Here is a 24,789-nt window from a genome sequence, read left to right as displayed (position 1 = left end):
TCCTGGGCTCAAGGAATCCTCCCACCTCAGCCTCTTGAGTAGCTGGGAATACAGGTATGCCCCACCATGCCTGGCTAATTTTTAAAATTTTTTTGTAGAGACAAGGATCTCACTATGTTGCCTAGGCTGGTCTCAAACTCCTAGGCTCAAGTGATCTTTCTGCCTCAGTCTCCCAAAGTCCAGTCTCCTAAAGTCAGTTTCCCTGAGACACCATGCCTGGCCTTGATCTGGTCTCTTTGTGGTAACAGAAATAGGTTGAGGGATAGGTGTGTGTGTTTAACACACAGGATATGTATGTCCCAATTTTCTTAATCTATCCTATTACACACACACATATATATACATCCCCACTCAGAAGGGCTTGGCCACTGTGTCTCTAAACCAAAGGAAAATAAAAGATGGGTAAGGACATGGTTTGGGAATGAGATAATAAGATATGGTAGGGCAATTTTTTAAACCACCAATAACCCCCCAAACTAAAACCCTTTAAAAATTGCCAACTTGCGAACTAATAAAGACAACACACACAAATAGCACAGATTCAACTCTAACACAAGTCAATTAACATAGGAGAGAATTTAAGTCTGCTGTCTTTTTTATTTTATAAAGGTATTTTATTTTACATTTTTTAATTCACCTTGGACCTAGCACATCCTAGGGTTTTATACACTGATCAAATTGCTCTGCTAGAGATACTTAAGTTAAACAGCAGTTTCCTTTCAAACTTACCCAGTTTTAAGAAATAGAAGTCTATTTTTTAAAATTTTATACATGTTTATTTTCATTATAAACTTATTTAAATCACTTTGGACCCAGCATGTCCTTAGGTTTTACCCATTCATCAAACTGCTCTGCTGTGAGATAGCCAAGTTCAATAGCAGTTTCCTTTAAGGTGGATCCATTTTTGTGTGCTGTCTTAGCAATCTTTGCTGCCTTGTCATACCCTGAAGAAAAAAAAAAAAGATGACATATGGGTTAGTAGTAAAATTTTGTTTTCTAAAGCAAAAAGTAACATAATTGTTTACTTGATATTGATGCTACGTGGGTCTCTTAAATGACATTTTTTGCTTTTAAAAATCGTTAACAGTGATTAACTGAATACCTGTCATTTCTTACATAGAATAAAACAATTACTTTTCTTAAGAAATAAAGACTTGAACATACCTTACTTTCTCCAACAGATTTGTTTGTAAGTTGACATTTTCCTCTAACTTGGATATTTTGAAGGGGAAAAAGTAGAAATTATAGCACCAAGACATAAAAGTATACATCTGGGTGTATTTTTCAAACAACGTGTGTAACTAGGAACAATTATCTTTCTAAGGAAGCATTAACAAGCTAAATGCTCCAGTCCTGCAGCAAATACCGCACTGCAGGGCTGGCAACTGTGGTGAGTGTCTGTGAGAGGTGAGAGGTCCTGGCAGTGAGGCAAGGGCAGGCAGGGCCAGGGGAGAGGCGCCTCCACAGCTCCTTCCTATGGCTCTTCTCCACATGGCTCTCCATGCAATGGCTTCTATCCCTTCACCCCTGCCAGATGTTACAGGGACATAAGTTTGAGAGTGTTGGCAAAAATACAGACTGTACAAAAGATCACAGGCATACTGTTTACTTCAGAGTTATTTGCTTTTCAAATTAACAAAAGTAGTGGCAGGGCAGTTCTGCAAGTTGTCTTGTCTTAACATATATATTTTTTAAGTCGACAGGAAAATGCAGGAGTGAAAATGAAACCAATGAGGGAGAAAAAAATTAAAAAATAAGATCAGAGAAATATAACCAAAAGGAAGAAGCTTGCTGAGGCAGTATAGATCATCAACTTAACAAGATGGCACGTGTCAGTACGCAATTGCTAACCAGCTGTAAAAGAAATTATGAGCATAGTTAATGTTTTTACTTACCTGAATTTGTGAATGCTAAATATGTTGAAAAGGGCATTTACTGATCTGAAAGGGCATTTACTGATGCCATTTACTGAAAAGGGCAACTTTCATAAAGCAGAGAAGCTTTGAGAAAGAATTTGCATGTTCAACTCTTAGGATCAATATATCCAATACTTTTATTTTAATAATGGCTTTAAAGTCTAACCATTGATGCTTCCCACTTTCAGTTGTCAAGTCCAGTAAGACATTATCAACAACCAGCCTGGTACATAATGAAAATATAGGAAACCCATGACTCAGAGGCTTGTAAGGCTCACATGCAGTCAACTAGTGAGATAGTGTTGACCCATCTCACTCTTATATGGTGTCTAACAATTCTTTTTATGTTACAATAAGTTGATTCTAAGAAAGATTTACCAATCATTCAACTTTAGGAGACACCTCTAACTTAAAAGTTTTGGCAACACATTCTGAAGTAAAGATCTGATGAAAACTGCTCACACGAGCCCCTGGATTCCCTTTTATACTTTTCCAGACGTAGCTGATGTACCATAATTTGAAATGCATTAAACATTATTACCAATCTCAATACTACATCAAAAAACTGACATCGTACTGGGCTCAGAGCTATCTAAAAGCGTCAAGTAAGCTTTAAGTTTTAAATATTGAAATTATAGCTTGATATAAAATGAGGAATATAAAATTTCCCTTGAAAGTTCAGGATTATAGAAGAATGTCTGAAAGCAGTAGCCATATTATGCCAAATGGGTGAATCATTACTTATTCTATAATAGAATATCGGAAAATATATTAACCTCAGTTTAGCAGAAGGGAGAAACGGGAAAAAGGCTTTTAACACATCATTATATAATGCAAAATAATGCCTCAAAAATCTACAAAAGTGAAAATGGTTTACTTAATGGGGATCACTATGGCCAGTCCACAACCCAAATCTATGTTTGATTTTACATAATAAAATATTTACAATTTTGAAAAAGGCTTATAATAGCATGGTTTTAGACCAAATATTTGCATTTTCCTCCCTCCCTTTCTCTAGAAGCAATGAATACATAACCTTTTTGTTTTAATTGTAACTTTCCCTTTCTGAACTGAATAAAACAACAAAATTAAAGCATTGTAGAGATCTAAGGAAGGTAGAAAAATGAGTTCATTCCATGTTGCTATTCAGCAGTGCCACCTAGTGACATTACCCACTGACAGTCTTAAAAATAACTTCCCCAATGGTCTGCATAGAATATTTAGCATCTGAAGTCCATTAAGATTAAAATAAGTCTTAACTAGTGCTTCTCAATACATTTCAAATAAAATGTGGCATAACACATCAAGTTTTGAAAGCACTATGACACCATACAAATCGTAAATGTGACTTGTATAAATATTCCACACAGTTTCAGATATTTTGAGATTTTACTAAAACCATATCCAAAAGAACTTTGCTGTTCTCAAACACTGATCTACTTGTCTCTTAAAAATGTTGTAGCTTTTTAATTTTGTATTCAAAATGATACTATTATTCTTTAAATGCTTACCTATGTGAGGATTGAGAGCTGTCACCAACATTAGAGACTCACTCATCAGCTTGTTGATCCTTTCTGTATTGGCCTGGATTCCTACCACACAGTTTTCTGTAAAGGAAACTGAAGCATCCCCTAGCAGCCTGGCTGAGTGTAACACATTTTTAATCTTTAAGAGAGAGAGAGAGACAGACATTACTAAGGCAACATGTTTTTTGTCCGATAACATATTATTTATTATTTGTTGGTTGATAGCAAACATACAGTTCAATAAACATATATAACTCCTACAAATTTTAAGGCAGTGTACCCAAGGAAACAAATGTGAAAGAAAGCATGAATAGTTGAAGGCACAGAAATCTAAAAAAGGTGAAAAAAACATAAATACAAATGACTAATACACAAAATATCCCATAGCAAGTATTTTAAACAGAGGTTTGAAGTGTTAGAGACCACAGACAAAGAGAAATTAATTCTAGTTGTAGGAACTGGTGAAATCCTATTTTATGGAGAGGACTTAGCCAGAGAAAGAAAAAGAATCTTCCATGCAGAAGAAAGAGGAGCAGAGATGCAGAGGTTCCAAAGTTCAGCAACAGTGTGAGACAATTAGTAAAGTTAGGGCAAAATCTAACAATCACCAAGTTTCCAGGTTTTCCATGCTTTAACAAAACAAATACTCGAGTCACTATAAAATAATTTTTCATATAATGTTTAAAAACAGTACAAAAATCAATTAGTTTGTTTTGGCTTTTTTTTTTTAAAGCAACATTTCCAATTATTTATTAAGATGTATACACATCCTAATACCTCTGGTCTAAAACTCCAGGGTCTGAAAACTAAACTTCCAACAATGGACTTTAATAGAAGACACAATAATCTAAGTTTTGATTTGCTAGTAATAACCTTACTATAAGGCAAATATTATCATTATTTATTTTATATTAAAATAAATTTTTAAAAAGATTAACAAGACATTTATTGTTATGCATCTGTATATACTGGGTATCTAATGTTAACTGGAATCTGATCTGAGAGCAAAATTTTAACAGTTTCAATTCTGCTTTGGCCTGTGTTTTTATTTATCACTAGAACATACATTCCATGAGGGCAAAGAAACCTGTCTTTTTCATTGCTCTGTCTCTCTTATGCATCCAGTACAGTGCCTGACACGAAATGGTACTCAATAAATATTTAGTGAATACATCCAATATACTTAATATTTATCATTTGCATATTCTTATCAAATTAAAATGAGAATTTACAACAGATTCCAAGAGGAAGTAAGCCCCTAATAACACCTTGTACCAAAGTAAAGGACTCTAAATGATGGCAACAGCTCCACTATCTGAAGCTGAGGAAACTCGATGAGAAATGACACAATGCGTCTAACGATCTTGGTAAAGGTGAAAGAAAATGAACAGTTTTGATGGACACAATGTTTTCAAGTATGTGCAAAAGTAAAGCCAAACAATGAAAGAAAGACTGACAGGGTGCAGAAAGAGAACTGGTGAAAAAAATGTTCAAGAAACCAGGGAAGAAGAATGTTTCAAGTAGGGACAGCCAACATAGCTCTTACTAAGAGAAGAACTAACTGTGCAATGCCCGTTGGACTGAGGTAGTTACCAACTGGGAGAATAATTCAAGCATGCGTGGAGGGGGCTATGCTGGGCTATGGTGACTCCAGCATAAACGAAAGTGAGTATGTGTCATTCTTTTAAGAAGACTGAATTTGAAAGAAGAAAGCAGCAGCATGAGGAGACAGGGTTGTGGGGAGGCGTTTTATTTTTCTTAAACTGGGGCTATTAAAAAAAAAACCATCAAATTGCTTAGGGTAAAAGTCAGTTAATTTCTAATATCTAGGATTATTCTGCTAACTTAATAAATGCTTGATTTCCAACTGCTACTTATGTCACCCAACTACCCAAAGTGGAATCACTAGAAGTCTTTACGAAACAGAAAACCAAGATAATTAGCCTTTGGTCAAAAAACATTAAAAGTCAGACTGAAAGCCTACCATCATTGGCTTGAAAACATTCAACTCAAAATGTCCATTGCTGCCTCCCACGGTTACAGCAACGTGATTCCCCATGACCTGGGCTGCAACCATGGTCATTGCTTCACACTGAGTAGGGTTCACCTTGCCTTCAAGAAAACCACCAATGACAGAATAAGATTAGAATTTATGCAAATAACCAGGAAAATAAAGAAATCTAATTTCATTAAATAAAGTAAGATATACAATAAAGCAAGGACCAACCATCAGTGTAATTTAATGAAACAAACCAACCAAGGAAAGTGAGACGGGTAGCCACAAACTGAATCATTCAATGGCTAATGAGCAGCCACACCTACACATTAAATATAGTTCTTCACCTTCATGATTTCATTCATTCTATAAATATTTATGGAGCCAGGCACTCAATATACAATGGTGAATAAGAAAGATGCAGGCCCTGCCCTTGCAGAACTTGGAGGCTATGGAGAAAGAGCTGGCAATTATAAGGGGTAAACACAGAAAAGCGCATGCTGCTATCAGAGCACTTATAAAAGCGACCATTCACTAACACTTGGGGGGCTTCCTAGGGGAAAGTGATGCTAAGCTAAAATTGTCCTATTTATTACATGAGTCTCTGGAACCCCACTACCCTGCTCATACTCCTTGGACAAGCTCAAGTTTGAATCAAACAACCCAGATTCCTCTGACCAGTACAAGTGAACACACTGGAAAGATTATTCGGTAGATTATTTCCTTTATCTATGATTCCTCATTTCTCTTTCTTTCGGCAATCACCTTGGGTTTGCAATCAACTAAACCGTGATGCCATTCTTCAACATGAAGTACTTTAAAACAAAATCTCATCTTCTCTTATTCTGCAGATGCATACGTTTTTTAAAAAATCTAGAGTCAGGCCTTTCTTTCTCACTATTAAAAGTTACATTGTCAGTTTTAGCCCAAGCTACAAAGGCCTTTATGGATCTCAGTTCCATCATCCCTAGTATTGCCATCTCAACTCTGTTACCTGCTAATATGATTAGCATGTATTCTCTTCCTTCACCCTCAGTCACCAGTAAAGCGTTGAAAGGCAGAGCCCTTCAGCTTGTTACCAAGATATTCTTCTAGACCAAAATCACCTCATTAGTCACTCCTTAAATGTCACTGTTCATCCAGCTATACTCATCTGCCAGCACTGCCCACGCTTCTCCACTGGAATCAATGACTATCATGCGAATCTATCAAATGACTTACAGAAATCCAGACATACAGTGTTGTGTCACTTGCTGTATCTAACAGGCACATAATGCAATACAAAAAACGAAGTAAGTGAAGTTTGGTATAATTTCTTTTTATTCAACCCATGCTGATCACTTTAACAGCCTGTTCTACATTTTCTAATGTGGGATTCCAAATACTTGCTACTAACTCAGATTCTTTTTTCCTATCTTGTTAGGTGATGTACCCAGAAGTCCCAATCAGAGGACCACAGACATTCTGAAATAGTGTGCCTTGCGTATCCAGCTTTGGAATAACTTTAAACAAAAAAGACAGGCTCCATAGCTAAGAATGCCTAGGATCTAGTCAAGTTCTAGCTCCAAAATTTACTAGCTATGTGATTACCTGGCATGATACTGCTTCCTGGTTCATTTTCAGGCAAGATTAGTTCTCCCAGACCTGACCGAGGACCAGAACCCAGAAAACGAATATCATTTGCTATCTTCATCAGACTGCAGGCAGTAGTGTTCATGGCTCCACTGAGCTCAACCAGAGCATCATGAGCGGCCAGAGCTTCAAATTTATTTGGAGCAGTGACAAAAGGCAAGCCTAAAGACAAGAAAAAATAACCTAAATGGGTGAACAAGTTAAATTAAGCATTTTTCTACTAACAGCAAGTTAAACAGAAAGTTCCAATATATAAAAAACCAAAAATTTTCCTTCAGAAAAAAGTGTTTACTTAAGACTCAAATTTTGTCTACATTTTTTAAAGAAGTCCTAAAGGAGTACAAAGAATCTGGTATTACATTTTTTAAGTTTTTTGAGACAAGGTCTCACTCTGTTGCCCAGGCTGGAGTACAGTGTGGCTTGATCACGGGTCACTGCAGCCTCAACCTCCATGGCTCAGGCAATCCTCCCACCTCAGTCTCCAGAGTAGCTAAGACTACAGGTGCATACCACCATGCTCAGCTAATTTTTTAGATTTTAGTAGAGATGGAGTTTCACCATTTGCCCAGGCTGGTCTCAAATTCCTGGGCTCAAGCGATCCACCCACCTTGGTCTCCCAAAGTGCTAGAAATTACAGGTGTGTAAGTCCATTGTGCTTAGTCAGGGCTACATTTAAAAGATGAAATAACAAGTACAATAAATGTATTGAAACAATCCTATTGTAAACACATGTATATGATGCCTGACTATGAGTAAAGATAAAAAGTATGTGGGAATTCATTCTAGTTTATTCCACACTCCTTTCCTAATACAATTTTTTTTTTCTATCCTTTTCTTTATTTTTGAGACAAATTCTTGCTCTGTTACCCAGGCTGGAGTGCAGTGGTACGATCTTGGCTCATTGCAACCTCCTCCATCAGGGTTCAAGCAATTCTCCTTCCTCAGCCTCTCAAGTAGCTGGGATTACAGGTACACGCCACCACACCCAGCTAACTTTTTTTTATTTTCAGTAGAGATGAGGTTTTGCCATGTTGGGCAGGCTGGCTTCGAACTCCTGACCTCAAGTGATCTGCCCACTTTGGCCTCCCAAAGTGCTGGGATTACAGGTGTGAGCCACCACATTCAGCCCCTAACACAATTTTGAAAAGTTTCTTTCCTCACTTTACTGTGCTCCATTGTCTCCATTAGCCAGGGACCCACAACACCCCCTGTAAAAATACAGTGCTAAAATGAGCTTGATATTCTCAGTTAATATTCCTCATGTTAAAAAATTTTTAAATCTACATTTGCCAAACCCTAAAAGTAGAGTTCTTTTCTATGAAAATTTGATTTAAAGACAAAGCAGCTGGTAGGCTATCATGTGCAGTGTATGATTATCTCTACCCTAACCCTCTGGTAATATCTGCATCTTAGTAGTTTTCTGAAGATGACAACTTGGCCCTAATCATAGTTATCATTATCTGAAGTATAGTACTCTGTCTACTAAAGGAAAGACAGCATTCAAAAAGGTCAATAATTCAAAGAATTATCATAGCATGACACAAGAAAAAAAGGAAATTAAGTCTGTCTACAATATATTTACTATTCAAATAACTAACTCAACAGTCGGTTTTTTTCTGCCTATTTTGAAAACTGCTATTCAAAACTTTAAAGGGAAAATAATTGAAAACTACCCAGTAAACAAAGCTAACACTGTTAGATTTTAATGGCATGCTGTATAAATTCCTATATGGAAAAAAAAAATTTTAAGCCAAAGAATTAAAATTACAATTTCAGAAAGATATAAAACACATTTGATGGAAAAATATTATTTCTAACTTTAAATTCACAAGAATTCAAGACAAGAACACCCAGAAAATACAGACCATGTACAATGAGAAATTAAAATGAGAAATCATTCACGTGACCACTAACCTGTAAGTGCAGCCACTTTTGCAGCAACCTTTTCTGCAAAGCCAATTCTGGTATTCAAACCTGTACCAACAGCAGTGCCTCCGGCTGCGAGCTCATAGATTCTTGGCATGGCAGCTTTTATTCTTGACATTGCATACTTCACTTGTTGAACATAACCACTAAATTCCTGAAAAGAAAATTAAAGTAAGAATAAGTAATTCCTAAGAGCTTACAAATTAACGGCATTAAATAGAAATTTTTAAAAATAACTTTCAGAATACAAAATTATAACCTAATCAAGTCTTATTTATACTATTTCAAATCTTATGATGAGTAAAGCATAGGGAAGGATGACGCTTTATAGAACCATAAGGTAGGACAATGCCACTGATAACACGCAGCCCATTTATTATGTTTTAGTCTTTTTATAGAAAACAAAGAATAACAGCACAGGAAACAAACTTTAAAAAGAAAAACTTTACTAAATTATTGGTTTACTTGCAGTTTACTAAAGAAACTGAAGTGATATTTTATTTTTTGGGATGTCTCAGACAACTTTGATAGAAAAAAATAGTAACTCATCTCCCCCCAAAAAATGCAAACATAGAAATCTTCTCCATATAATTTCAGCGTATAAACCTTACAGGAACTATGAGGACATTCTCCAGAGACTTGGGAAGCTAATGACGCACTGAATAGCACAGGAAGGTAACAGTTTGCATTCAAAGACCTTCCAAAAAGAAAAGGAGGTAAACAGTAGAGTCAGCTCATAGCATCTATGTGCCAGTATCAACACTGGCTCCCAAATTATGGCATGCTTTAATTAAGGCAACCAGAGAATTTATCATGGTTTGAACACAGAAAAGGCTCTATTAATAGTTATGCAGAAACAAAAGGCATAAACTGGGTACACTAAATCGATCCTTTTTTCCTGCTTGAAAACACTAAAAAGCCATGGTAAGTGCTAGGATTTCATGCTGTTCTAAAGAAAACATTTCAAAAGATATAAAGAATTATAGGTAGAACTGATGCATCTGATTATACAGTCATGCACCACATAATGATGTTTCAGCCAACGACAGATCACATAGACAACAGAGGTACCCTAAGATTATAAAACCACATTTTTACTGTACCTTTTCTACATTTAGATATGTTTAGATACACAAATACCACGTGTTATGATTGCCTATTGTATCCAATGCAATAACATGCTGCACAGGTTTGTAGCCTAGGAGCAAAAGGCTATACCACATAGCATAGGTGTATAGAAGACTATACCATCTAGGTTTGTGTGAGTATACTCTGCGATGTTCACACAACTATGAAATTGCCTAAGGATGCAGTTTTCAGAACACATCCCCATTGTTAAGCAACACATGACTATGTATATATACACACACTCACACACACATACACCCTAGCTAGAGTCACTTATAAAATACACTTTGACTAGGGAACAATGCACAAACTCAAAAAACAATCCCAAGTAAAGCAAATATAAATGATTCTGATAAAGTCAAACAGAAAAATATAATTTTCAGTCATAATAGGAAGAATGATGATTTTACACAGGAGGCTGTGTCATGGCCCAAACGGTATTTAGTATTGTGGTTTTCAACACCAAAAAAAGGTTAAAATTGGAAACCTGAGGAATATTTGAAAGTTTCAAACACACATACTGTTCATCCTTCAAAATTATGCATGGTCCTAAGTACTGATGATGCAAAGAGAAATGAGACATAGCCTTAAGCAGCAACTTAATCCAGTGAGTTCAATTTAGTCCCATTATTTGCTTTTCAATTACTCATTTCAAGTTTTCCTCATTCCTTCCATAATGAAATTAAGCTACTCCAATTGGAGTGTGAGTTTACTAACACAAAAATCGTTCTCTGTATTTCCTTACATTTCTGCTACAATGCACACAACTAGATATTCCTTAAGGCATTGATAAAAAAACATGAAAATGCTTTCTAGTATCTTGGACAAGAGAGTAGTATCCCTTTCACATGTCGTCAAAAACATCTTAAAAAGATCTACTGGCCAGGTATGGTGGCTCACACCTATAATCCCAGCACTTTGGGAGGCCGAGGCAGGCGGATCACGAGGTCAGAAATTGGAGACCAGCCTGGCCAAGATGGTGAAACCCCATTTCTACTAAAAAAATAAAAAAATAAAAAATTAGCTGGGCATGGTGGTGCATGCCTGTACCCAGCTACTCAGGAGGCTGAGGCAGGAGAGTCACTGGAACCGGGGAGGTGGAGGTTGTAGTGAGCCAAGATTGCGCCACTGCACTCCAGCCTGAGCGACAGAGCGAGACTCCATCTCAAAACAAAACAAAAGAGATCTACCTTGTTTAATCACATTAAAATTTAATTTTAAATAACTTAACTAATTTAGGTAAGAAAGACAATTTAAAAACCATGATGATACTGCTGGAGATGACAGTGACGATGGTGGCGATGATGGTAGCTAACATTAATGGGTACTTACTATGTGCTAGGCATGCTTCTGAGCACTCTACATGAATCAACTTATTAGAACTTCACGACTATCCTATGAATGAAAATTACTTTCCTCATTTTATAACTCAGAAAAGTGAGGCAGAGAAAGGCTAAATGGTTTTCCTGTGGTCCCATAGTTAGACACAGCAAAGCTAAGATTTGAACACAGCAGTCTGGCTAAGTCTGGCTTATAGCCAGTACACTCTGCTTTTGTTCTGGATGTCAACAAAAATTACTGATTGGTTGTACAGAACAATCTCCGTCACTGAAGTTAACGGTTACAAATTTGGCCTTTCAAACCAGTCAGATTTCAAGGATGACACATTGGCCATTTGTATCAAGCTCTAAATTGAATAAAATTAGTCAAACTCTTATACCTGCCCAAGAGTAAGCGGAACAGCATCCTGAGTATGAGTGCGTCCAATTTTGATGATCTGCACAAACTCTTTGGATTTGGCCTCAAGAGCATCGTGTAGCTTCTGTAGCCCTGGTAACAGTACTTCGTGAACTTCTATTGCAGCAGCAATGTGCATTGCTGTGGGAAAAGTATCATTTGAGCTCTGTTGGAAATTTTTTAAAAGAAATATAAAATGTTAAATCAGAGGCAACGAAAATAAACTTCTCAATTAAAAAACTCTCTACTCAAAACTCAGCTCATTTACATTTACATGTGGCATGTCAAAGGTAAGTTATACAATCGAATAAGCAGCATCTTCATTTTTAATATATACTCAGAATTGTATTATATATATTAAGTATACTGAACGTATTGCATAATATATATAATACTTATTATAAATCTGCCTGCTAATAAATGACAGCAAAATATAGAGAAGTATAGTCAACAACTATACTTGTAGTTGAATATCTTATATCAAATTATATCAATTATTGAATTATATATTCAATATCTTACAATTATACAGTGCATACAGCTCTTTATGTATTAAGTTTAGAAAAATTCTGTGAAGTAGGTCGCCACTTTAAAAATAGGGAAGCCAAGCCCTCAAAGAGATTGTACAAAAGCCAAAATACTTAGCAACTGGCAAACCTGAGACCTAACTAGGTAGTACACACTCAGTGCTCTTCCCTCAACTGTTGACCCTGTACTTTTAAAACATATCAAGCTGGGTGCAGTGGCTCATGCCTATAATCTCAGCACTCTGGGAGGCTGAGGCAGGGGGATCAATTGAGGCCAGGAGTTTAAGACCAGCCTGGGCAACAGAGCAATACCCTATCTCTAAAAAAATTTAAAAAGTTAGCCAGGCATGGCGGTTTGTGCCTGTGGTTCCAGGTGCTTGGGAAGCCAAGGCATGAGGATCGCTTAAACTCAGCATTTTGAGGCTATAATGAACTATGCTTACTCTACTGCACTCCAGCCTGGGTGACAGAGTGAAACACCATCTCTAAACATACACACACACACACACACACACACACACACACACACACAAGTATACTGTTATTTAACAAGATACATTATTTATATATTTTAACTGTTTATTATGCAAAATATAAAGTACTTACAAAATTAGGATGAATGGTATAATAAACACTTATGTACCTGTCACCTAAATTCAAATAGTTTAAATAATTATCAACATGTAGTCACTTATGTTTCATCTATAACTGTACCTTTCTGAAGCAGATTTCAGACTTCTGTATATATAGAAGATAAATTCATATTTAAAGGAAAGTATTAGACTGGAAAAATCCTTTATACAATGAATTTATATGAAAAACCTTCTTCCTCACTACTTAAAAATATATTATACCTAGCATCCAGATCTCAGTTTCTAAATATCATTTTCCTATAAAAATTTTCCAACAGTTCCTTGAAAAATGGCTGTTTCTAGGGCTGGCGCAGAAACAACACAAGATGGTGAGCTTGGAGCATCCTAAGGTATCAAAAAGTTAGAACACGCTTACAAAAAATAAAAGGATGATGGCATGCCTAAAGGACACAAGAGCCAATGGAATTGGGTTCCCAAGGCTGAACAAATTTAAGCAACAATATAAACAAAAGTTTGGGATTATAGCCTAACAAATAAAATAAATAACCATAAATCCATATTGATATACACAAATAACTGAAGAAATAAATAATTGGACAGGGAGAACAAATCTTCCTTGCAGAAAAATTCAATTAACAAATATAGAATGAATAAAGAAACTAAAAAATCACTATTAAAACACCATTGAAGTAATTGCTGTAGACAAGATCCCCTGGTGAATGCTAAAAATAGTGGGAAAAAGTTTAAGAAAAAAGAAGATAATTGCATAGCCTCAAAGTAGCACTATCAACTACTACAGTGATTTTAAAGTCCGAAAACTTTTTGATACTCTTCCCTCCAGAAACTGAAGCTCAAATATAGTGTCCGAACACAAGCAGGGTTTAGTGACCTATCTCTAAACAATAGGATATACAAGAGGAAAAATAATAATTCTACCCTAGAGAAATCTGGCAAGCTCCTGCTTAACCAAATGATTAATGTTAACATCACTAGTAACAAGTCATGTTGCTATCATGAACCCCTGATATAATGCAATGAGAAGAGCCCTTTATTTCTGTGATAGTTTTCTCAAAAATTCAAAAGTCTCAGTCAAATGAGAAAACATCAGACACACCAAAATTGAGGGACATTCTACAAAATACCTGACCACTACTTTGAAAAGTGTTAAGGTCACTACTATATGAAATCCTAACCCCTACGGTAATGGTATTAGGAGATGGGGACTTTGCAAGGTGATTAGGTCATGAACAGAATTAGTGCTCTTATAAAAAAGGGACCCCAGAGAGCCCCCTTGTCCCTTCCACCACATGAGGACACAGAAAAGACAGCTATCTACAATCCAGAAAGTGGGCCCCCATCGGCCAATGAATTGGCCAGTGGCCTGATCTTGGACTTCTAGCTGTCAGAATTGTGACAAATTAACTTCTATTGTTTATAAGCCACTCATTCTATTGTATTTTGTTATTGCAGCCCCAAAGGAATGAGACAATTGCAAAAGACCAAGAAACTGTCACAGATTGGAAGAAACTAAGGGGGCATGTAACTAAATGTAATGTATAGCCTTGAGTGGATCCTGAAAAAGGACTTGAGTGGAAAAACTGGGGAAATCCTCAGTTTTTAAAAAACTTTCCACTAAGAGGAAAAACTAAGTTTTTTTTTAAAAAAGTCTGAGGTTTTTTAAAAAAGTCTGTTGTTTAGTTAAAAGCACTGTATCAGGCCGGACGCGGTGGCTCACGCCTGTAATCCCAACACTTTGGGAGGCTGAGGTGGGTGGATCACGAGGTCAAGAGCTCGAGACCATCCTGGTCAACATGGTGAAACCCCATCTCTACTAAAAATACAAAAATTAGCTGGGCATGGTGGCGCGTGCCTGTAATCCCAGCTACTCAGGAGGCTGAGGCAGGAGAATTGCCTGAACCCAGGAGGCGGAGGTTGCGGTGAGCCAAGATCGCGTCATTGCACTCCAGCCTGGGTAACAAGAGTGAAACTCAGTCTCAAAAAAAAAAACAAAAGCACTGTATCAATGAATTTCTTAGTTTTGATAAATGTCCCATGGTTATATGTTAACATCAAGGGAAGCTGAGTGAAGGGAATATGGAAACTATTTGAACTATCTTTGTAATTCCCTTATAAATCTAAAATTATTTCAAAATAGAGTTTTTAAAAATAAGCCAAATTATAAAATAAAATATACACTAATTTCAGGTGTCTTAAAAGTAATTTTTATAAGGACTGAGACATAAAGCCAAGATTCCTAAAAGAAATAAGGAACATAAGAAGCCTTATCCTTCAAATAATGAACTCTCTTTGTCATAAAATGAACGCTTGTTTTACAAGAAAAATCTCAGGTATGCTTTTCAATTTATAACAACAAAAAAGAAAAGTTTTTTACACACTGACCTGGCTTTTATTAACATGATCATTGGGATGCACAGGTTTCTTGCTGCCAAGTTCACCTCCTAACATTTCAATTGCTCTATTGCTAATGACTTCATTTACATTCATATTTGTCTGAGTACCCGATCCAGTCTGCCATACCACGAGAGGAAAATGATCATTTAATTTACCTTCAGCTACCTGCAGAAAAGTTAAAAATGAGTATTTTAAAAAAGGAAATATTTATTTCATGATTTTAATCAACCATAATTAAGTATGTTCCATTTATGGAACTATTTTAAATATGTTCATTGTTTTCATATGCTAAATGACCTGCTGATTATGCCACAGAGTTTGAATACAGTTGACCCACAGATCTAAGCTTCTGAAGCATCACTTGCTCCAACCACAGATACTCTAAATATTATCTGCACTGAATGGTATGACAATTCACTGGTTTCAAATGAAAAGGAAACCAAAGCCATCTTTCTTATTTTTCTCCAAGTGCCTCCTCTAATAGAGAGCTACCTGTTAAGGCTGGCAAATACGTTTAGTCTTTAGATATATTTGTTGCTGATGCTCAGCAGGAATATCCAACAGATGTTACTGCCAGAGTCAGCATGATAATGAGCTAGTGACTTGAAAATGTGAGTTCACTAATAGCTAGTTACTTCATTCACAGATGTCCAATGAGCAGTAATCACCAAATGTAGAAATAAACACTACCCAACTTTGCCCCTATTTTTGTTGTATTTTTATACTTTCAGCTTTTGTGTTAGTTTTTGGATGGTGTGCTTTGTAAAGTGTGGGTTCTTAACCTTCTGGAATGATTTTAGCTTAAAAAATCAGATTGTACTTGAGAAATCTATTACCTTGAACAAGTGGTCCACAGTAAAATAAAACCTTTTTCTAGTTACATAAAAATATGTGATTAGTGAAGAAAATTTTGAGAACTGAGAGTCACTATAGTTCCACTGCTTAGTAATTATGACTATTAGCATGTTGACATTTCCAGTCTCTAATGAAATGAGGGTGTGTGTGTGTGTGTGTGTGTGTGTGTGTGTGTGTGTGTATGAGAAAACACACATTGTCTGTTCATTTTTTCCTAAACAAAATTAGGATCATAAAGTACATATATTTTTGCAAACTTTCTTCCCTATTTCTCATAGGTTAGGCTTTGTTCATGCCAATCTTCAAAAAGGTAATTTTCTATAATTTACAATATAATTTATATAAGTAGCTGTTACACTTGGGTATTGTTTCATTATTATAAATAGTGCTGTAATTAACAACATTATATATATAGTTCTGTTACCTCTGATTGCTTCTTTAAGACAATGTTATTAGCACATGGGTAAAATTACATTCTCATGCACTATCAAATATCACTAGTTTTAAAAAGATTTATATATAAAATAAGAAATCAAAGTTCAAACAATATCTTTTCAAAAAATTTTCTTACAACTATATAAATTAACAAGGACTATCAAGAGGCTTAAAAACAAAAGGTATAAAATCATCCAGAAACTTTGTCACAATGCCATATTTTAAGCACCATATTAATAACATCACTAAAAATAATGCTACCACCCTACCCTAAAATTCATTAATTCAATAATTCACAGTTCCCCTTTCCTTCTGCCAGAGCATATCATCACACAGAGTATGACATGGTCTGATGCTATTAAGTAAACACACTTATCGCCTCCTACCTCATCTGCTGCCTTCATTATTGCATTGGCAATCTTTGGATCAAGACCATAATCCTGGTTTACTTCAGCAGCCGCTCGCTTCAAGATGCCAAAAGCTTTAATAACTGGGGTCTAAAATTAATCAGAAAAATATTTCAAATTTGCGATTTTACTTAAGCATAAAAGTTTACTATTCTGGCACATGCAAAAGCTATACATAAAACAATAACAAGTAACACTATAGCTCTAAAATGTTTAGGATATAGAGAAAGACTGTAGATAGAAATTCATGAACCAAGAATCAACATTATCATAGATCTATTGCTTAAGGAACCCAATAAAAGCAAATTCATTGACTCTTCATATATGTGTGTGTGTGTATACCTCCCACATACATATACATGCACATACATACTCACATGTGTACAATGTACTACTTATCCTATACACACATACACAAAAGTATATGTGTTTATTTCATACACTATATACAAAAACAAATAGTACTCAATCTTTTCACCAGCAAGAGCCATTATTTTCCCCATGTTACATTATAAATGTTTCCTTCCTCTCTTCTGGTTAAGGAGATCAAGGAATTTTTTTTGTATTTTGTTTGTTTGTTTGTCTTTTTTGGTAAGAGCAGTGCATTTTTATGAACAAACAAAAACAAACATCATAAAAAATTTAGTACTAATTCATGAATTGCTAACATAATGTTGTGGTTTGTTTTAAATTGTCAAATATCTCCTATACCTTGTACCTGGGAAAAAGAATTCAGTGAAATTCAGTAAATAAGGATGGAGTATGCACTATATGCCAAACATCATGGTGAGACCTGGATATATAAAGATGAGATAAGACTCTAAAAAAAAAAAATGACACATTTAACTGCCAATCAGTATGAGACTACCAGTTACCGACTGGGTTATCATTTCACCCAAGGCCAAAAAGCAATATATTCTACTTAGCTAGTAAAGCCTTAATACTAATAGCTTCCTGGACATTTCGCTCAGAAGAATTATTTTTTTAAAACCAAGCTTTTCCAGACCTAAAGGTGACAGCTTCCAATACATATAAACATATTTTAAAACCCTGTTAGTACTGATCTTTTCATTGTCTATCCCAAATCACCTCACCAAGCTTGAAAAGGATAAACTGAAATGAAAACCTAGTTTTTGTAAGACAAGTGAATTGTGAGTTCTTGTCAAAATTAATAATACAGATTGTTGTACAGATCCCATACCAGATTTTAACAGGTAAAGAGCAGAAGGGAGGAAAGGAAGAGAATGATGAATGTATAAGAGAGAACTTATCACCCTCAGAGAGGAATCAAAGTAGAAAAAAAAGAAAGACAAGTAATAAATAAGACACATTAAACACATAAACCTGGACCAGAGTAAGTATAAGCTGAAGGGCAAACAGAAAAGGAAAACCAGAAAATTTTAAATTCAATTTTAAGCAACTAAAATTAAAACATTAGACATGTCTTACTCAAATAAAATGGGGACAGACGGTATATGGGATTAGAAACTTAAAAGCTTTAAACATGAAAACAAATGGGGATTTAAATTTCCACAAGAACAAACACTGTGGTGGTGGGTTGAATCACTACCAAGGGCAAAGGTAGGTGCCAATCAACACTGGCCATCTGAATGGAGCGAATGACCCCCAGTGTTTACGGACCGTCAAAATAAAAAAAGGTCATTCACAGACCATTCATAGCACAAGGAGGTTCAATGAACACCAAAAAAAAAGAAAAAAAAAAAAAAAAAGACAAAATATATCACTGGGGAGAAAAGACAGGTCAACTTATTCTTCATTTACTCACATTAGACATAATATTTTTAGCTTTGTTTTCATTTGGACCTCAGGTAAAAAGGGTTGAGTTTAATCATACTACTCCGTTTAGAGTACACACCATCTGTTTTACATGTAATAAGTCCAGGAAACGAATCCACTTGAAGTCAAATGTGACAAAATTGAGACCCCAGGTGTCTGCCTGTCACAGATGTGCAACCCCAGTGGCTGTGCTGTCTCTGGAGCAGCAACAGCAGCAGCAACCATGCCCCACCAGAACATGCCGGATGAAACAGGTCAATTAAAATAGCAGCCAAGCTCACTCCCACCAGCACTGGCTGGGGCTGACCTCCTCCTTCGTCTCTGAAGTTGAATAATATGAGATTATTTTAGTATTGGTCATGATCCTTTGTCACCCAGCCACGCAGTCAAACTATGTTTACCTTACCACCAAGCAGGCTGTAGATAGCAATGACACAGATATTTTTCTTCAAAGGTTCAGCTGCCTGTTGTTAAGTTCTATAAACCTGTCAAGGGTCAGCCTTGAAGGCTTAGGAGTGACTTAAAATTATTTAAAATATAAGCATATTTATAAGATAACTGTTAAACGATATCTCACCAGATGAAGGCTGGCTACTTCTAGGCATACTAGCCTATCCTGCATTGACTATTTTTCACACTCCGGTTGGGCTCCAGTAGAATATGTTATGTATTTCTCAATTCTTTTCACACTTTAACATCTCTGAAATCAAGATGTATCTTATAATCAATAGTAAGTCACAACCTTAATTGGTAGCATTCTTCTTTCTTAGTGGTATATATTGGTGCATCTTCTAATTGATGGCATCTTAAATTTAATGAAATGTGGTAGAAAGTTTTCTCATCATTTAATCATTCATATGGCATTGAATAAATATTATCTATTATATGTTAGACATGGTAAAGAGTAATACTTGGTGTTGTGTACTATACACTTTTTTTGAAACTGAAACCAAAATACAAAGTGTAATTTTAAAAAAATTTCAGTTTTAAATTAGTGGGGGAAAAAAAGAGTGAGTATTGAAATAAAAATGTTTACAAACTGTAAAATCCTAGTAAAAATTTGTAAACACCTAGCAAGAATGAAAAGACAATCATTTAGTTCTATCAAATAAAAACCCAAAATAACTATTGACAATAACAAAGACATGGAATCAACCCAAACATCCATCAATAAAGGATAAAGAAAAAATGGTATAGTATACCATGGAATACTATACAGTCATAAAAAAGAATGAGCTCATGTCCTTTGCAGGGATACGGATGGAGATGGAAGCTGTTATCCTCAGCAAACTAACAGAGGAACAGAAAATCAAACACCGCATGTTCTCACTTATAAGTGGGAGCTGAACAATGAGAACACATGGACACAAGGAGGGAAACAATGCACAGTGGGGCCTGTGGTGGGAGGGGTAGCATCAGGATAAATAGCTAATGTGGGGCTTAATACCTAGGTGACGGATTGATAGGTGCAGCAAACCACAATGGCACATATTTACCTATGCAACAAGCCTGCATATCCTGTACATGTATCCCGGAACTTAAAATAATTTTTTCTTTAAATCCAAAAGATTCAAAGTGATGGCTCAAAATAATGGCATGCTAATACTTCAAAAAGTTCTTTAACACTTTAGTGAAAGAGAACATCTTATTACTCATAAAGCCACTTTTCTAATAAGTTTACATTTTAACTCTGAAAAATAATTATTTATAAAGTGACTGGTGAATGATAGCCTACTATGTCCAAAATAAGCCAACATTTCCACAAATGCCACTTACTGGCATACGTTCTGTCACACCTCCAATCTTAAAGTTCATGGTAGATCTCACAGTCTGGGCACCATAATACTTATCATTTGGCACTTTTAGTTCACCAAACGTATCATATTCTATCCGGAAGGAATTCTGGCTTGCCTAAAGATGAGAATGAAACACTTGTTACAACTTGAAAAGAACCGAGTATTAAAAGTAATTGCATCTTACCAGCTGTTAAGGAGAAAGAAATCTTACTAAGTATCAGAAAGACAAAAAAGTACTATTTGAATTCTCATTCTCTTCCTCACTTTCAGGTCTTTCCTTGAGAACCCTTTGTCACACAAACTGATTAACGCAGGTGTTAAAGACAGATTATTGAGCTCAGATACTATGCTGGTGATAAATATAAAGACTTTGAAATCTTTTCCATTTCAAGAGTAAGCTCATTATTGGTCAAGATTTGGCCAATTCAATGTACATACTTTAATGCTTATTTTACTTAGAACTTTTGAAAATGGTCTAAGAATGATGATTTGAAATTTATAAACATTTATATATAAACGTTATTCATATAAATGAATTACATATGTATATTCACATATATAAGAAATTTATAAACATTATATGTATGTGTGTGTGTGTGTGTGTGTGTATACACATAAACACTCTTTATACATATGCTACCATGCTACTAAGTCAGTATCATGCTGGTCTGCCTGTTAAATATTCTCATTCTCGATGCACTTTTTCTCCTCTATAGTACTGATCACACTAATTATTCATATGTGATTTCCTTGCTTATTTAACTGCTTTGCTTACTTAATTTCCCCTAAAGACAGGAATAAAACATTGTCTGTAAAACTCTATCCCCATAGGGACTGTCTTATTTAGAGGCCCTGATAAATGGAAGGCACTCAATAAACAGTATGTTTCTAGTGAATTAATTTTTATGTGTTCTTTTAAATAAAAAGTACCACAGGGCATCAAAGGTTATGTGAAATTCTCAACATTAGCAACTGGAAGAACTTTTAACAAAACCAGTGAAGATTTTGGACCTGAGAATGGTTAGAGAACAAAAAATGTCAGAACTACAAAAAACAAAAACTACCTTCACCTGATTTTAGCTAACATCACAACCGTAAAAGCAAGGCATTGCTATTTTTTGACATTTGCATCAACAGGATAGATTCAAAAGTTCTCCAGTCTTCTTCCCTTTACAAAATACCAAATAATTTAAAAAATAAATTTATAAATGTGTAAAGGTTTTAAAATGTCCTAAAATTATTAGACCAGGGAGTTCGAGGAATACAAAGCATCTCTGATTCTGTAGTATGATGGTATACAGTAGGAATAGTGACCGAATCAAATTATCTTCAAGTTTATAGTCCAGAAACGATACTGGCCCTTTGAAATACCCTAGATGGAGCATTTATTTAAAGAGCACTCACTACGTGGTATTTTCACAGTTGCAGTTTTGCTGAGTAGCTGTAAGTATTTCAATTTTGCACACAGAAACCGAGGCACAAGGACAACTTGTCCAGTCTCAAACGAGAAGCAGAGCAAGATTTGAAATCACATCTCTTAGATTGCAAACCTCATGCTACACCAGACTGCAGAAGTATAACCCTTCCTCAAACGTTTCCTAACAAAATACATTTCCATTTTGTATATTTATTTTTATATTTTTTTTTTTTTTGAGAGGTAGTGTCTCTCTGTCGCCGAGGTTGGAGTCCAGTGGTGCGATCTCGGCTCACTGTAACCTCTACCTCCCGAGTTCAAGCGATTCTCCTGCCTAAGTCTCCTAAGTAGCTGGGATTCCGGGGGCGCGCCACCACGCCCAGCTAATTTTTGTATTTTTAGTAGAAGCAGGGTTTCACCATGTTGGCCAGGCTGGTCTCGAACTCCTGACCTCAAGTGATCCACCCGCCTCAGCCTCCCAAAGTGCTGGAATGACAAGGGTGAGCCACCGGCGCCCGGCCGACTGAAATCACAACCCAGATTGCAAACCTCATGCTACACCAGAGTGCAGAACTATGAACTCTTCCTCAACTATCATTTCTCAAACGTTTCCTCTCAAAACACACATGAATTTAAAGCTTTTAAAAAGCCTGCGTTACTAAAGGTGACACTCTACAGAGCAAAAGGGCTTAGGTTAGCATGTCATAACTTGATCCTGGATCTTTAAGTTTCTTAGCTGTCTTTCTGAATACAAAGTACTGACTCAGCGATGGCCAGGTCCCGGCCAATCTGCTCCAACATGCTTCAGCACACTCTGCCCAAAGTCTTTGGAATTTAAGTGTTTTTAAAAGTTATGGGAAAACCATAATCAGCCTAACAAACTGAACAGGCAATTTCAAGAGAAGTAAAACGTTCGAAGAATCTTCCAGGCCCCCTGGAGGGCCTAAAAGCCGTGCAGTGGCCCTTAGCGAAACAAACCGCACTTCAGAAACCACTGGATGCGCAGGCGGCCGGCGTCGGCCGGGAAGGCCCAGCTGAGGGGCCGGACGCTGCGGGAGCCGCCCCTCTCCCAGCACCCTCCGCCCGCCCCGGCACTGTCCTTGAGGGCAGCATCCCAGGGCTGGGGGCCTCTGCGCCGGCAGGAGTGCAGTTACCCCAAAACGCCCCGGCCTAGGCTTGCCTGGGAGGGCTCCGAGGAGGCACCGGGAGCAGCCCGGCAGGACCGTCTCCGCCAGCCGCCATCCCTCCCCAAGCGCCCTCCCGGGCTGCGGCTCCATCCCTGCGCCGGAGGAGGCGTTCCGAGGCCGGCACGGGCGCTGAGCCCAGAGTCCCGCGCAACCCGGACTCCCGGGGAATCCCTCCCGCCAAGCCGCGGGCGTCCGGGCCAGCAGGCAGGAGGGCTGAAGGTCACCGCGGGGAGTCCGGGGGACTGCGGCCTGCGCTCACCATTCGAGCTGCGTTCGGGGGCCAAAACGAGGGCAGGGCCACGCCACCCAAGCCGGAAGCCGAAGCTGAGGCTGAGGCAGGAGCCCGCGCGAGGCGACGCGAGCGCGCGAGGAGCCGGAGGGCTCGGTACATGGTGCTAAGGCAGCTTGGGTAGATTTTCTGGGCGGCTATGACCACGCCTCCGCGCGGCTGTCAGAAACCGTCACGCCTACCGGCGCCCGTTCTTATCCAATCAACAGCCTCACACCAACAGGTGGGGCGGGACCAATCGTGAATGGCCAGTAAAGAATGAGGGGGCGGGTTAACTTTCTAGCAGCAGTGTCGGGTTTAAGGCCCTCGGATTCATGGGAAACTGGAAAGGGGAATTATGGGAAAGGAGGTTCTCGTTATTCTTGGAGCCAGTTTGATTTTCACGTGAGGCTTTGGAAGGCGGGAGTATTAGCCGGTGAATCAGGTCGTGTTTGGTTGGTGAAATAGCCTAGAAAGAAATGTTTATTCTTTTATTCGTCATGTAATCACTCATTACATGTTCTTGCTGCTGAAATCCTTTTCCATTTCTTCCAGATTCTATCTTCTGTGTAGAAATTTTGGAAAGTGCAGCAAAGTGTAGAAAATGAAATAGTAATTATTCATAATGTCACAATTGAAAAATAAGATAGTTATTTCTTTTAACTTATCATTTTGAGATCTTGCTACAGTTTTCTTTCTCTTCTCAACCTTAACCCTCAGAACTCTTTTTTTTAAATGTAGTGTGGAAGAGGAACACAATTATAGGTAACCACCGAATTTTTATTCCCAGTTTTTTGCATAGCTAATTTATACATTTTCAAATTAAGGAAGCCATTTGTTTTAATAGGATAGTTGATTACAGAAAAGCAGGAACTAATATAAAATTGCATTTGAACCACAGTTTTATATTTTCTCTTTTTTATTGCTTGCAACCAGATGACAGTAAAGAGAGAGCGGTTGGATGATGCCTTGAAGTCAAAAGTCCAGAACGTGCAAAGCCAAATTTATGAGTCAAACTTGTAAACTTGTCCAACCGTTTGGTAACATTATGTTATTTTGTGACTTATAAATTTGACATACATTTAAAATATAATTCAAATGAGATTGTAACGTTGAACTAAAATCAAAACACACTAGAAAACTGAATGCAAATTCTTTAAAACATTGCTAATAATGGAGTGACATTTTGTTTTTGTTCTCCATCTTCCCAGCAGGTATCATTATTTTGTATATCACT

At 36.9% G+C, this 24,789-nt stretch overlaps 1 protein-coding gene across 1 annotated transcript; it reads right to left on the bottom strand.

Moving 5' to 3' along the window:
* Positions 1-753: 753 nt before the first annotated feature.
* Positions 754-23,732, bottom strand: FH (fumarate hydratase). The gene is made up of 10 exons (XM_032242235.1): positions 23,544-23,732; positions 20,664-20,798; positions 17,070-17,180; positions 15,382-15,558; positions 11,845-12,027; positions 8,985-9,150; positions 7,029-7,232; positions 5,427-5,554; positions 3,428-3,581; positions 754-944 (listed from the first exon to the last, which is right to left on the bottom strand). The coding sequence occupies exons 1-10, from the start codon at positions 23,673-23,675 to the stop codon at positions 802-804; spliced, it is 1,533 nt and encodes a 510-aa protein (XP_032098126.1). The 5' UTR covers positions 23,676-23,732; the 3' UTR covers positions 754-801.
* Between the last annotated feature and the right edge of the window lie 1,057 nt (positions 23,733-24,789).

This window comes from Sapajus apella, unplaced genomic scaffold (genome assembly GCF_009761245.1).
Source record: "Sapajus apella isolate SASKATOON/1434 unplaced genomic scaffold, GSC_monkey_1.0 scaffold49, whole genome shotgun sequence".
NCBI classification, from domain to species: domain Eukaryota; kingdom Metazoa; phylum Chordata; class Mammalia; order Primates; family Cebidae; genus Sapajus; species Sapajus apella.
The sequence above is the reverse complement of the archived record's forward strand: the minus strand, read 5'-3'. Positions and strand labels throughout refer to the sequence as shown.